The sequence below is a fragment of the Platalea leucorodia genome (assembly GCF_965183815.1).
Source record: "Platalea leucorodia genome assembly, chromosome: W".
Lineage (NCBI taxonomy): Eukaryota > Metazoa > Chordata > Aves > Pelecaniformes > Threskiornithidae > Platalea > Platalea leucorodia.
Genome location: NC_138859.1, coordinates 2,357,347 through 2,371,755, shown reverse-complemented (window position 1 = coordinate 2,371,755; position 14,409 = coordinate 2,357,347). Strand labels below are relative to the sequence as shown.

Sequence of the window (14,409 nt, the reverse complement as noted above, 5' to 3'; positions counted from 1 at the left end):
CATTGAACTAATTTGAAAATCATAATGATCTCACAGCACATACACAGTGTATATTTGCACACACAGACATACTGAGTGCTAAGTGAGAGATACCTCTTTTTAATAGAAATAAAGACAAAGTATGTTTTCATTATTCTGTAATCTACTAGACCCGTGAAGGTTTTTAGACTTACTTCCTATCATCATAACTTACCTTTCATCTACCTTAATTTCATTGGTTTTGGTTAAATCACATACATATTGCCCTCAGCTATTCCTCTTTCTCTGATCCTGTGTTGCCTTCATCTGCGTATAGACTGTGTCCTCCTGTTATCATTTGGCTACGCCGTGTGTATTCAGTACTTTCTAATCTTCCTTCATAAGCTGATCCCTTCTGACTTCTTTTTGTTGCTGTTGTCTGAATTTGCTCACAAACCTGGCAAAGGACTGAAATAAATCCCAGCGTTGCTAAAAATCAATGTGAATTTCCCAGTTTTGACAGCAGCAACTCGGATTTAACTCCATTAGAAGAGTAAAGGAAAAGCTTGTACTCCAGTGCTTCTATGTTCATGTCTAAGCACAGGAATTCAGAAAATGAGACGCCTAGGCTTTTTTTCTTTTTTTTCCTGAACGAATGCCCTTGGATCCTACTGTCTGTGATATAAGCTGAGAAAGCTCACTATCTTGTAGTTTCTGGCCCTACAGAAACCACTTTTCCACTTTTATATCACCTTAAAGGGGCTGTAGTAAATGGGAACAGCGTAAAAGCATATTGAAAATTTCCTCTAAGTGGGTATGAAATCACAGTTTGCTTATTCCGCTGTTGGAGTGCTACAGTAATGCTGTTCATATCAGTATATTTCTCTGTGGTTAACACTCTGATCCCTGTTAAATCTGCAGCCGCTATCTAAAGGAAATTAAATTCAGTGAAAGAAAGGAAGATTTGGTAGTTAAGGGATTGGACTGTCACTCAAGAGAATAAGTTTAGTTTCTACTTCTTCCACGGACTTTCTGTATGACCTTAGATGACTCATTTAATCTTTCTGTGCCTCAGTTCCCCATCTATAAAATTGGCAATAGTGATCATGCAGTTTTCTGATGAGTCTGATGCTTCTTTTCTGTCAATTTTCTTGACAGTTCTTACACTTAAATTTTTTTATATTTTTTTGTGTGTAAGTGTGTGTCAGATTCCTTGCAAAGCACAATCTTGACAGCTATTGAGTTCTACAGGTGTTTCTCTAATAAAATTAGTTTTTAATAAAATCCAAAATGGTATTTAATCAATTAAATGAGATGACACAGAGGGTGCAACAACATGAAAAATGTGTATTTTCCTTTCCTTCCCTTTCAGGAAATGATAACAGTGAAGCCCTTCCAGAGTCTATCCCATCTGCTCCTGGAACACTGCCTCATTTTATGGAGGAACCAGATGATGCCTACATTATAAAAAGCAACCCCATTGTCTTACGCTGTAAAGCTATGCCAGCTATGCAGATCTTCTTCAAGTGCAACGGTGAATGGGTCCATCAAAATGAGCACGTGTCTGAGGAAAGCATGGATGAGACTACAGGTAAGGGCTAATGTGTCCTTCGGGAGATACATCTGAATGCAGTGTCTTATCAACAATATACAAAACAGAGCAAAGAACAGATCACATTCAGAGACACACAAAGAGGAGAGTCGTGTGACTTAGCAGGTAGTTGCAGGCTTGCACTGAGCTGACAGAGGGAACCGGCTCTAATTCAAAACTCACACGACGATGTCCGCTCTGCCCTGAGCACAGCCAAGAAGCCACAGTAGGAGGGCACAGTGTATCAGCCTGTGATGTACCGTGTGGACACAGCTTTGCAGGGCTGGGAGAAGCGGTTTCCCAAAATGCAAAAGGGGAAGCAGCGGATGGAAGAGGGGGAGAAAAGGACAGAGCTGAAAGGCAGAGAAGGGGAATACAGATCCTGGCAGAAGAGGCAGAGTACGAGTGGGGAAAACAAAAGGAATTAAAATGACCGTAGATGTAGGAGGCATTACAGAGAGAAGGTAACAAACTGGATATCCACCACCAACTTTTCCAAGTGGAGACATAGGGCCTGATCTAACAGGCTAGATCTAGATCTAACACTAACCATAGACAGTGAGCTTTCTGAAAGAAAGTAACAGTTTTGGAGGGAACAGTAGTTCTGTGTATTTCAGTGGCGTAATTTGTAGTGGGAACATACGCTTTTATGAAATGCCTGTCGGGATGAACCCTGAAAAGCTGCCAGTGTGGTGGTTGCACTTTGCCTTCACCCCCAAGCAGTGGTAGGTATTTGGTGGTAATAAAGTTAAGTGGGAGAAATCCATTGTGTAGAAGTGTGTATCTAAAAGAAGAGAATGAGAAGGGAGAAAGTTGAAAACGATCAACAGATTTTATCGTGCTCCCAGCACACCCTATATCTTTTCTCATTTAGAAGCATCTTGATAAGTATTGCAAACCAATGTAATGCCGCACCGTCTTGTAATTTCACAATTCTGTTTTGTTATTGCTTTCCTCCTCTTTAAATTCCAAGATTGCTAGGCAACTCCATGTCTTGGAAATAGCAGTGTATGCATAACACCCTCTCTATCAATACAAGAAATTCCTTTTTAGAGGAAAATATGCCATTTAAAAAGAAGATACATCTCCTAACTTGGTGTTTGGCATTCTTTTTAAGTGACACATTCTGAAGAAATTTCATACTAAAGACTTTGTAAATGCTAATCTGGATGAATTTTAATTTTTACAGTTACCTTTTTTAATAGGCATAACCTTTACTTCTAAAGGCATTGCTGAATCAATATAGAAGAAATGTCGTCCCTAAATGTTTTTCTTCCATATGGTTAATGAAAATCTGTCTTGTTGAATGCTGCAATTATGTTTTCTAAGCCTTGGATTAATAACAGAATAAAAAAAGATAAAGGAACATTAGGTGGTTTTTTTTAAATAACACCGGTAACATTGAGGTTTGAGACACGGAGGATCTGGAATATAAATGTTGCAGGTTTGAACTCAGCCCAGGGATGGAGCTAACCCTAAGAGTACTGTTCTCTAAACCCAAGTGTGGTCCAGACAGTTCAGTGTGTCTGTGTGTTCCAAAAGCTACCATGGACTTTAGGACACAAAAATGCAAGTAAAGGCTATATACAGTGTAATGTTGAAGGATAGGCATGGATATTCTCTCACCATGATCTATCCATATCCATAAATTATTTTGGATCTCTTCTTCAGTAAACAGGAGACTATTGGGGTTTTTTTTTAGAATTAATGTGGATACTGGCAGTGCCCTCATTTCTGGAGTCAAATCTGGGGCATAAACATGTCTGTTACCAAGCATGCACAGTGTTCTGTGTACTGTGTGGGCTCCATCTGTGAAAAACTGCACTGGAATTCAGGCCAGGAATGGTGCCTCCGGTTAAAGGGTGTGATTCTGGTCTGCTCACTGAAGGGAGGTTACACTACGTGAAAATGGGTCTGTCCTTTTCCATCCTTCCGCTATTTGTTATGTGATTAAAATTCTGAGAGGATGTATGGAAAAGTGGTGAAAAATAGCAACAAAAAACCCAAACAAGAGGAAATTTAATGCTGAATACAAGAAATGTATCTTAGCATTCTATAAATCCCTGCCAGCGAGCTCTTAGCCAGGCATATGCAAGAAGGACTTGGCAATGGCACTTGACGGCGCACCGGTCTGATGGATCTTACCTACAGCACTGGATCGTGTACGTATAAAAGGACAGGAAGGACAGCTGTTGGTAGACAATGGGTATATTTTGTCATTGTGATGAACATGGCATCCACTTTCTCATGATTTTGTTTTTGTAGGACAGAAATAAAAATCTGAGAGTAACACAGGAGTCGCTGTTATTTTGAAGAGGAGGAGCAGCAGGAGAGGAAGGATTTTTGTAGTTTTGTAAGCTTTGTAGTTAGGGGCTGCGACACGTGCTGGCTGCCTGAGAAGGAAGGGCTCCTGGTGGGCTTGAAGAGTTTGCGCTGAAGTCTCTCCTGTTGTGGGTTTGCTGCTGTTTGTGCAGAAAATCAGTGCAGGCAAGCCAACACGTGCTGCAACTGCAACGGATACCGATTCCCATCTCTGCGCTGCCACAGTCAATGGGTTGGTTAGAGACCAAGTTATTTCACCTTCTCCTGCCTTATTTCCTGAGTGGCAGAGAAGAGATAGTAATCCATAGTCTGTCTTTTCTGTTTATTCCGTAAACGTGGCAGAACAGGAGCTTTGCTCTCTCTGTGCACTCTGCTTCATAAAGTGAGAGCCTGAGCTGGTAGATGCTACTGTGATAAAAAGGTGATAATTACAGTTTGATTAATTTCCTTCTGCTTTATTTTTCTTGCCCGAACATTGCAGCGTGCACCTCAGAATTAGTTTACAAATATTTCAACTTTTGGTTTCACCAGAGGATCAGACTTGCTAAGAGTAACTAGAGTTTTCTTGCCTGATAAATAAAAGGATTACAGCAATAACTGCTGTCAGTGTTTTTCTCATTTAAACAAATAAAGCTGACAAATGCTGAAGTTCTGCGCAGCTCTGTTATGTTTAGTACATGGAGAGCAATTATTCATCTGCTGCCAGCATTAGTTTGTCTGCAGCTAAAGCATCCAACAGTGCAGAAAGCTTATTAGCATATCAGTACCATAGTCATAATTTTATATTCTGTAAGGTTGTACTGTATAACAAAAGATGATGGTTGTAATTTGCACAATAATTTAAAGGGTTGGACTTGCAGTGCTTATTAGAGTTATACAAGTCACAGGTAAAATGTTGCTCTTGTTTATTACGTGCTTGTTTTTATTTGCATGGATTTTTCGTTCTGTGTCATTTCCTATGAACAACTTTTTTGGCATTTCTTGAGATGCAGAGGGTAGGTGAGTATATTTGTTGATGAAATATAGTGATGATAAGTGAAGAATATATGCCTCTGTTCCCAATAGGTTTGCTTTCTGTAGCTGCTTCTAAAACAAATGAAAATAGGTGTACTTCCTCTATAAACAAAACATAACTTTCCCCAAAGACTGAATGTTCTCCAGAGGTTCCTTCCAACCGCAACAGTTCTGTGATTCTGCTCTTTTGGATGCATTTATTCTGTCTGTTGGCAAATGGGGAGACCTTTAGAAGGACCTGAATTCCTACCCGTCCCATTCTCAGAATGCTGAACCACCAGCTTCTCAAAATCATGTGCTGTTTGTTTGCCTGATTCAAACCACGTTAAATGTTGCTTCAGAAAACATAGGCTGATATATAGATTAATTAAATAATGTGTCAATGAAAGGAAGAGCTGGGCTGGAGAGTATTCTGCCTTAATAAATCTGAAGCTGTAAATGCCTGTATTCACTGGTGACTGCTCAGAATTTTATAGTACCTATGAGCCTAGAAATGGCTTCTGCTTCTCAAAAAAATCATTTTTTTGTTCGGTATCAGTAAAGGTTCTGGCGTCGTTAGCATGGATGCACCAGTCAGCTGTATGCTATGCAGTGCTCGTACCCTTGTTTCTATTTACTGCTTCCAAAAATTCCTAGAGCAGCTCAGAAACGGAGCGAGTTCAGCAGGCAGCGTACCAGAACCGAGGGGGTGAATGGCAGCACTGTCAGCAAGGCTGTAGCTAATGGCGGGTGACAGGGAGCGTTCTCGTCCCCGGGAAGATGCTACTTAGAGGTCATGGTGGGAATGAGCTGGGCATGGGATGGGAGGATAGCTAGAGGTATTCAGGTGCAGCAAGAGGCTGTACCTTGACAGCAGCAGACAGAGCAGCGCTGCGTTCACAGGCAGCGTAGACACGCAGGCAGATGGGACGTGCACGGCGGCACAGAAGCGCATGTCAGCTAATGCTGGGTGAGTGACCGCTGACTGGAGACAGGCCGCCTTAGAAAGGTCAATATTTGTCAAGGACTTAACCATTTTACAGCCTTGTCAAAAAAGTCTTTAAGTAGATGAGTTGCAACCTTGTTGGACATGGCTGCAAATGAGCTCGGATTTGGACTCTCTGGAGCTTTGATGCTTTGTAGCTTGATTGAGATCATTCAGGGGCTGCACGCAGCTTGATTTGCCACAGGTAAGTACCAAGACCGTGTGCGTCTGTCAGTGTCATCCAGCATGGTGGGATGCCAAATCTTCAGCCAGTTAAGCCCTGCTGTGTCAGGTCACCAGGACTCAGATGCTCCCTAATGGAACTTACTGTGGCTGCTCTTATCTTTAACCTATAAAGATCACTCTACAAAATGGTTGTATGACTGAGAATCCAAGGATTCATCGCTGTCAGAGCAGCTTGGATGTTTAAATTGAGATGGTGCATTTTCATCATGCATTTTACAGTCAGTATGTCAGCAAGGAGAGCAGTTTCTGACAGAACTGCTGAGTTCCCTGTGCTGGCTTTACTTCGTAATGGCTTGTTTTCACTATGGCAGAAAATAAAGGGATGTTTTGTAAACAGTTTTGTTGAAAACTGCATCAACATCTTTAAAAAAAAAACCCAAAATGCAAATAAAAACAACCATGAAACCGCTGTTTGTTTATTACAGAATGAATAAATATCTGAGTGACTAAAATGATTATTGAGACAACTTAGGAAGCTATCGCAGGTTTGTCCATGTCTTTAGGTATCGTTGTGAAATATGGCAAGCCAAACAGGCTAAATGAAAAGAAGTAAAAATCCCCCTTGCCTGTTGCTGGAAAAGTAGCAAAAATTTTGTATTGCTTTGTGGTATTTAAAGCTTGTCTGACCTTCCCCGCCCCTCGTCACTGAGCATCCCCCGTGGGCCTCATCTCTCCTGTTTAGCAAAGGCGCACATTGACTTCCTAGCGATTGCAGAAGTGAAATACCCAGCTGTTAATGATGCCTGAGATTAAGTGGAAGCCAATTTTTATGGAGTTCAGGTTTAGAAATTTCTTGCTGCTTTATAAACTTCATAGGCATGAAATATTTTAAGATGGAGTTTTCATTCATTTCCAGTGAAGGGAAAATAAGTGTCTTGGGACTGCACAGGAGGAGAAAGAAGAAAGTAGTAGGCATGAATGTTTTCTGTTTTCAAATGAATGTTTTTCTGACTAGCTCTTTCAAGTGATTCCTAATGCCTTTTAACCCGGATTTGGATTATATTTCCTCTCTCCAAGGTTGTCATGCAAAGGTAGTCGCAGATCTGGCAAACATCCCAAGCGTATAAAAAAAAGGTGTCAGGTTTACAAGGCTTCTTGATGTCTGAAGGAGCAAATGCTTCAGGTGTGAAGGGCAATGCTGCTAGACTTCACCTGTGCCCAGGAGGGTATTAAAATCATAGCAGGCTGAGAAAAAGCACTGGGCTTTTCCCATCTTTACTCCTGGCAAGCCTTGATTATTCCCTTAGATCCTTTTCTCAGCTCTTTAGGTGTAACTGATTCCTACCTCAGGAAAGAGGTGGGCATTCATTTTGATAAACAACAAGCAAATTTGCAGTAGACAACAACAACACTGCACTGCAGATGAATTTAGCAAGGTTGTACTTTTGGAAACCGTATAAAATAAGCAAGGTATCTGCCTGAAGTTATAAACGCTTCTGTTTGTGAAAGTTAATAAAGGCAAGACTTCAGTTTTGAAGCTGGGTCACTGCTTCCCATAAGGATAAGGTGGCGAAGAGGAGCATCTCCAGTTGTGAGCTGTGAAATGCATTCCTCTCTCTTTTTTTTTTTTGTCCTCCTCCTTCCAGACTGTAATGCTTAGCTTTCTCTGCGCTGCAGTATAAGACACAGCTTTTCTCTCCCGTGTGAGGAAATGGCTGTGGATGGAAGTGTGGGAGCAGTGGCTGGAATTGAGTGGGGCATTTGATCATTTCCTCTCATACATGCGCAGTTCTGGCTGTCTGACTTGATTGGGGGCCTACCAGGGTACGTCTGAAAGGTTTTTCAAGGGCGCCGAGATGTTAGATGGGAAGACAATTTTATTGTATATTATGTTATAAAATTCTAGATAAACATTCTGGGTGAAAAAGGCACAACAGACAAGGTTTCTGAGGGAGGTGTCGTATTCTTGCAAAGACCACAGTGGGTGGATAATTTGTGTAACTATGCATTATGACCTACTCAGCTTTTAGAATTTAATTAGTGGCAATATATTATTGTCAAAGTAATTAAAGCTTTGCCTTGATTAAAAATGGAATTGTTTAATTAAAAGAAAAGGTTTGGCTAACCTTAGCTTTATGCCCAAGTAAGATAGCCTGTATCAGCCAATTTTCTGTATCTTTCCCCTTCAGGATTGAAAGTTCGAGAGGTGTTCATCAATGTGACGAGACAGCAGGTGGAAGATTTTCATGGGCCAGAAGATTACTGGTGCCAGTGTGTTGCATGGAGCCATCTAGGGACCTCAAAGAGTAGGAAGGCATCTGTCCGCATAGCTTGTGAGTAGAGTAAATGTTCTGCTATTCTAGGTTTTGTAAAGTACGGAAACATACTGTTCTTTTAGGGTTAAATATAAGCGGATGCTGGTAAGGTACTGCTGTCTTTGTAAGCCCTCCCTATGAGATACTGTAGGAACATCACAGAAAGCATGCCCTGTTGTTTTTTTTTTCAGAGCTCCCTTTTATTTTAATGTGGATTGATTGATTTGCATTTATACTCAGAAAGTCTGTTTCAGAGATTCTGGATTGCATATGCACAGTGTCACAACAATGCAATGTAATGAAAAAGGTTAATGCAAATTGAAAATCCCCCGAAAAGTGCCCTTTTGCTCCATGTTGATCACAGGGGTCTAAAAAATATGAAAAACCATTTAACAATGTCTGTCTTTTACACTTTGTATCAAAAAAATGCAAGAATACATTAGAAGCTTTTGGAGCATGGTATTTGAAATCTGGTTTTTGATATTGAAGCATATCATTGGTCATCAGGTATGATAAGCTGTGGGGAAAATGAGATAAAAGTAGGAAAAATTGAATAATTCCAATCAGTAGAGGAAAAACTATCTTCCCTCCTTTCTCTGAGGAAATGAGATGCAAACATCCTAAACAGAACTAAGACTGCTACAGAAATTCCATCATGTCTCTATAGGACTAACCATACGTTGTTTAGAAAAAAATAATTTCAAATGCTGTTCATATAGACATTTATAAGCGCCACTACTGAAGATAACAAAATCATTCATAAGAAAGGCAGGTAGTCTTCCACCTTTTTAACTACGTAGTTCTTCCACTTTTTTAACTATGTAGTTGATGTGAAATCTAGATCAGATGGTTGAATCTGTCATTCAGACAAGTTAAAGCGGCTTAGGAAAAAATTTCCTTCTTGTAACAAGGTGAAAGTATTATTCTTGCACTTCATCCGTGGACTGGAAAATCGGACACCAGGTTCTCAGAGTCAGCCCAGACATCGCATGGGTTGTAAGGAAGAAGTTCCAAGCTCAGCACGTGGTTCCCACGTTGGAGGCCATTACACAGAGGATCAGCCCTTCTTTGTGTGGGAAGACAGCCAACAGCAATCTTCATCACCTTCTGGCTGGTAGGATGATTCCATCTCACTGCCATCCCGGTTGTGACCAAAGGTTACCAGAGGGAGATGGGAAGGATTTGAGGCTGGTGTGTGTTCCCAGGTGCTGACATCTGCTTTTTCGTATGCCTTCTGCAAGGCCTTACGCTTTGACTTGGGAGCCAGTTGCATGACCTGTGGAATCCCATGGTGTGACATCCAGCATTAAGGAATTGGGCCCTTAGTAGTTACACTGTGCTGTTAAGCTACTTACAAATGATTCTGTATGCCTGCTGCTTGCCATAATGGGATTAGAAAGGAATTCCACTGTGCCGAGTTGTGAATTATTCAGTTAAAATGTATCTCTTTCTAAGCCGGACCAAACAGGGACAGAGTCATTACCAGTGGCAGTTTTGAAGAAGGCCGTGTGGTTATGGTAGTCGCTGTCACTATTCGCTTAGGGGACATCATTACTTCCTACTTCAAACAAAGGGAGTAACTCTGGTCTTGTGGGCTGACAAATGTTAAGTTTTAAATAACAGCACTGTAGATTGATTGAGAGTTGTGGGGGAGGGGGGTTATTTGGTTTAATCTCTTTTATCATAGAAGACTCATTCCAGAATTTTTAATACAGTGGAGAGCAGAGGACAACCGCTGTCCCCAGATAGGAAATGTTCAGTTTCTCTCTGTTCTTCATATCTGAAATAGTATGCTGTAGTGGTAGAACTCACAATCGACAGATCGTTATTTGAAAGACACAAAAAATGGAAAATGCACTAAATGCCATGACAGCAAGAGGGACATAAAAAAGACAGAACCCAAATACAATTGTTACTATGAGACTGTGGAGATACTCAAAGCCTCATCCAGTTTTTACCTTGCAATTAGATCTGCTACGTTGTTCTAGCAGAACGAGAGCCTGCAGCCATCCTTTTGCAGCGAATTCAGGAAATTACTTTCCCCCAATCTGTTGTGAACCCTTTTCCTTTAAATCACCAGCCCAGGTCTTGAAAGACCTAGGCCCAGGAAACGCTGGCAGCAAGCTGCAAAGAGCTGGGAGAAATGCTTCTTGGACGGAGATGAGGGGCAGGAGGAACGGGCTGGGGAGGCTCAGGCCAGAAACTCGGAATGGTGACTTTATCAGGTAGCGTTCTAGCAGGTATTGGTAAATCTTTTAACAGGATAAGTTAAAATAAACATTTGAGATAAGTAACAGGGCGACGTAACAACTCCTTGACTTTATAAATGACGGATTTTTTTTGTTGGCTGATTTAGTTTGAATGTGTAAATATGTGTAAATTCAATTTTTTATTTTACTGCATTAACTGTCATAACATTGAATGAGCTAATAATTCCCCGGTATTGCTAAGCTGCAAAGGACTATTATTCTGAATTGAATTTTTATTGACTTTTCTCCACACTGTGATTTCCCAACCCCATAATATGGCAATATGAGTAAAAATCAGAATGAGCAGAAGCAGGTGGAGCCATGTGTTGGGACTTTTAAACCCATCACTGTGGTACCAGTTCCTCCGCAAACCACATCCCCAGCTGCCATCCATACCTGCAGATATCACATTCACCTCGCGGGCACTCCAGAGAGCGCTCTTCATTTCTGCTTTATCTAATGTACTGAGCGTGGCTGGATGTTCCGCCTGAGAACTGTGTTCCTGTACTGGCCATTTGCTGTGCTACTTTTACTTGAAGCCATGTTTTTTTTTCTGAAAAGAACAACAATTCTTGAGTGCAGAGATGATGGGACTTGTTAGCCGTCCAGGCAGAGAAAATGCATAGCTGCCAACAGCTGTCTGTAACCTGCCCCCGTGAGTTTCCAGGGCTCGCCCGTTCACGGACCTGTGTCATCCTGTCGGTGGGGAACAACCCAGCGACTTCATTTGGGGCATGGATTCCTGACTTAGGGAATAGAGGACTAGCGGTGAGAACGCGCAGGTCCAATTTGTGATAGCATACAGAACCCGTAACTTTGTCACGGCACCTGTCACTGCGATGCACAGCGTGGTGGTGTCGACTTACCTTTTTCCTTTCTTTCCTTTTTTCTTTGTTTTGCACTTAAAGCCTAGAGATTCTGAATTGTAAGTCAAGTCCAAAGCATTACAGCACTTTATATTTCTCTGAAAAAGCAGGTAAGTATTTCTTTATGATAGTGTGGAACGCTGAGAAAATGGGAAGATGGATCTTACTCCGTTGTTCATCCTAATAAAGGCATTTGTAGGCACAACTGCAGCCTAACTGTTAATAAATGACTTTTTAAATAGGGTGCTAGAAAAGGTATTGGTTATCTGTGTGGGAAAAAAGCCAACATTAACGAAGAATCATAAAAAGGAGAATACATGCACTGCGTGCATCTTTCTCTAGTGACCAGCTTGCTAAAATAAGTCTTAATGTATTTTATAAAATATATTGAAGTGTAACCGATTTGGAGCCTCTGCTCTTTAAGGGGGTGTATTTCATGAAGTGTAAGCAATGGAGAAAATTAAATCAGTAAATCCACATTGTGGAATTTGAGACACTGTTTGAAGAAAATGAGTATGTCTAATGGAAACATCCTAACTCTCAAAGCACATGTAGTAAGTAACATTCCTTCTGTTTTATTTTCCTTTCACAGCAAGCAAAACTTCATATATTCGCGGGCATATCTGGGTTAGGTCAATGTCAGTGGATACAGGTTTCCTCTGTGTCTGGTCTGGTTTACCCAAGTGCTTGTACATAAAAGTGCCGTGGCCGCACCGGTGCGACTCTGAGACAATATGCCCTGTGTCTTATCCCGAATTATTGGCTTGGCCAGGGTATCTGAACTGAAGCAATCTTGTAATCAGCCCATTTGGAACGTGTGGAATTGCTCTCAGTCCTTCCCTTTCTTTCCCTACAGCTTGCAGTATGTAGGCAATCTAAACAAAACATCTAGCTTAGAGCCTTTTCTAAAATACCCTGGCACCCACCTGAAGTAGCAGGTACTAGGAAAATAGTTCACCCAGTCTTGGATTCATTCCGCTGGTTCTGACCATGCCCTAGCAATACCATGTCGTTGCTGTTGCATTTAATTCCCCCATTTTGGAAAGGCAATGGCTTGAGAGATCGAATGCACAACTGGAACGACGGAGTTTGCGGGTGCTACTATTGATTGTCTCTGTAGTCACGCACAGATCGTTTCTTAAAGGTGGAGAAATGGAAACACGACTAAAGCTGATAGGATCTCTCTGCCCCTGATCTAAAGATGGGAAAGAATTAGTAGCTCTCAGTTGTCCATCGCTTTGTACACAGACCTAAAAGAATATATGGCAAAGCGGTATCGTTGCTCACTTCTGCAGCCTACGTAGTATTGTGTGGGGAGGAATGGCTTTTGGAGGTGTAATGAATTGTTGCGTTAAACTCTGCAGATCTACGGAAGAACTTTGAGCAAGACCCACAAGGGAAGGAGGTTCCTATCGAAGGGATGATCGTTCTCCACTGTCGGCCACCTGAGGGAGTCCCTGCGGCTGAGGTGAGGCTTTGTGCAGTGTCGCTGCTGGTGGCTGGTGAGAAATGGGGAGAGGAGCAAAAAGGGCTTAGCGGCCATGTGGTTTTCAAGGTCCAGCGTTGGTTACAGTGTTCTTCTCTCACAGACTGCTTTAAACATGTGTTTTTTGATTATACGTTTTTAAAAAGTATGGCTTTTCATCAGAATTCAGGAATGTTTGCTGAAAAAATCCTGGTTTTGATACAATTTTCAGGTTTTATGTTTACAAACTGAAAACAGCTTGTTACGTATTTTCTCAGAAATTACTTTTCTTGTTGAAAAAGAAAACAAAGGAAAAAAACCTAAAAATATTCTGATAAATTGTTGCTGGAGCGAGAAAATCTGCTGCAAATAATAATTTGGTGTTTTTTTGCTTAGCATTAAACATGCTTTTTGTCAAGAGAGTTGAATCTTAACAGGAAGCTAATGGGGATGCCGTAAAATGATAATAGCCAGACTGTTCTTGGGGGAAGGTGTTCTAAGTGGGTTGTGTTTAAAAACCTGCTAGAGAGGCATTAAAACAAAAAAAAGAAACTCTGATGGTGGAAGCTAGCATGGCATCACACTGTTCTGCCTGTCACAAAGCAGACTGGTGGTGGTAGCCTTCAGCCAGTGCTGCCATGGCAAGGCTGAGATCAGCAGTTTAAATCTTAACGCTTGTGTATCTGGGGGAGCTACAGGCACCACGTTCAGGCTGTAGTGTAGGCTCCCCCATAGGGCGAGAGCCCTTTAGTCCTTTTAGTTAAGAAGCAGCGTGTTGGGCGGGTGCAATTGAAAATAGAGAGGAGAAATGCAGCAAACTGGGGTGCAAAAGACACTGAAAATCAGGTAGAAGTGTTAAAGACCAAACGGAAAATGAGTTAGAAATAAGAACGGTGAGCAGATGAATTTGTATCTAGGCATCTAATGTGCATTATTCTGTCATTCAAATTGCTGCTGCTACATTCTCCTCAGCTGTGCGTTATATTTACTCTGTTTAGTGTAACTAGAAAAATGGATACTGCATTACAGAGAATTGTCAAAATTATTGAAATGTGTATTCTAGTAAACATACCTATTTTGCAGACAAAACAGACTTTCAAAGGTGTAATTGCCTAAACATCCTTGGTCTGTGAGGGATTCCTTGCCCATACTTTCTGGAGAAGGGATGGTAATCACTGCCTGCAGAGATGCCCCAAAGCCACCAGCTGGCAATCCCAGGGACCTCTTTGTCACAATGTGCACTGCTAAACCAGGTTTTCTGAATGCATATCCCTCCAGATTGCCAGTGTATCCTGTCTCAGACAGAATTGCTATCTCTGTGGTAAAAATTTCCACTTTGCTTATTCCTTTCACCCTGGTTCCTCTCGTTCCACAAAACTAGACAGACTTTATAGTAAAACAAGTGAATGTGTTTATTAATAAAATGCCGGAATCAAGTGCAGAGTTATAGGGAAAAGGCTGGAAACAAGCAGTTACAAA

General features: G+C 41.3%; 1 protein-coding gene across 1 annotated transcript in view; it reads left to right on the top strand.

Moving 5' to 3' along the window:
* LOC309601533 (netrin receptor UNC5D) overlaps positions 1-14,409 on the top strand; it is a gene marked incomplete at both ends in the record, with an annotated part of 166,600 nt that overhangs the window by 79,497 nt on the left and 72,694 nt on the right. The window contains 3 exons of the mRNA XM_082334578.1: positions 1,331-1,549; positions 8,225-8,368; positions 12,830-12,933. Coding sequence (XP_082190704.1) covers positions 1,331-1,549; positions 8,225-8,368; positions 12,830-12,933 — 467 coding nt within the window. The remainder of the gene's footprint in view (positions 1-1,330; positions 1,550-8,224; positions 8,369-12,829; positions 12,934-14,409) is intronic.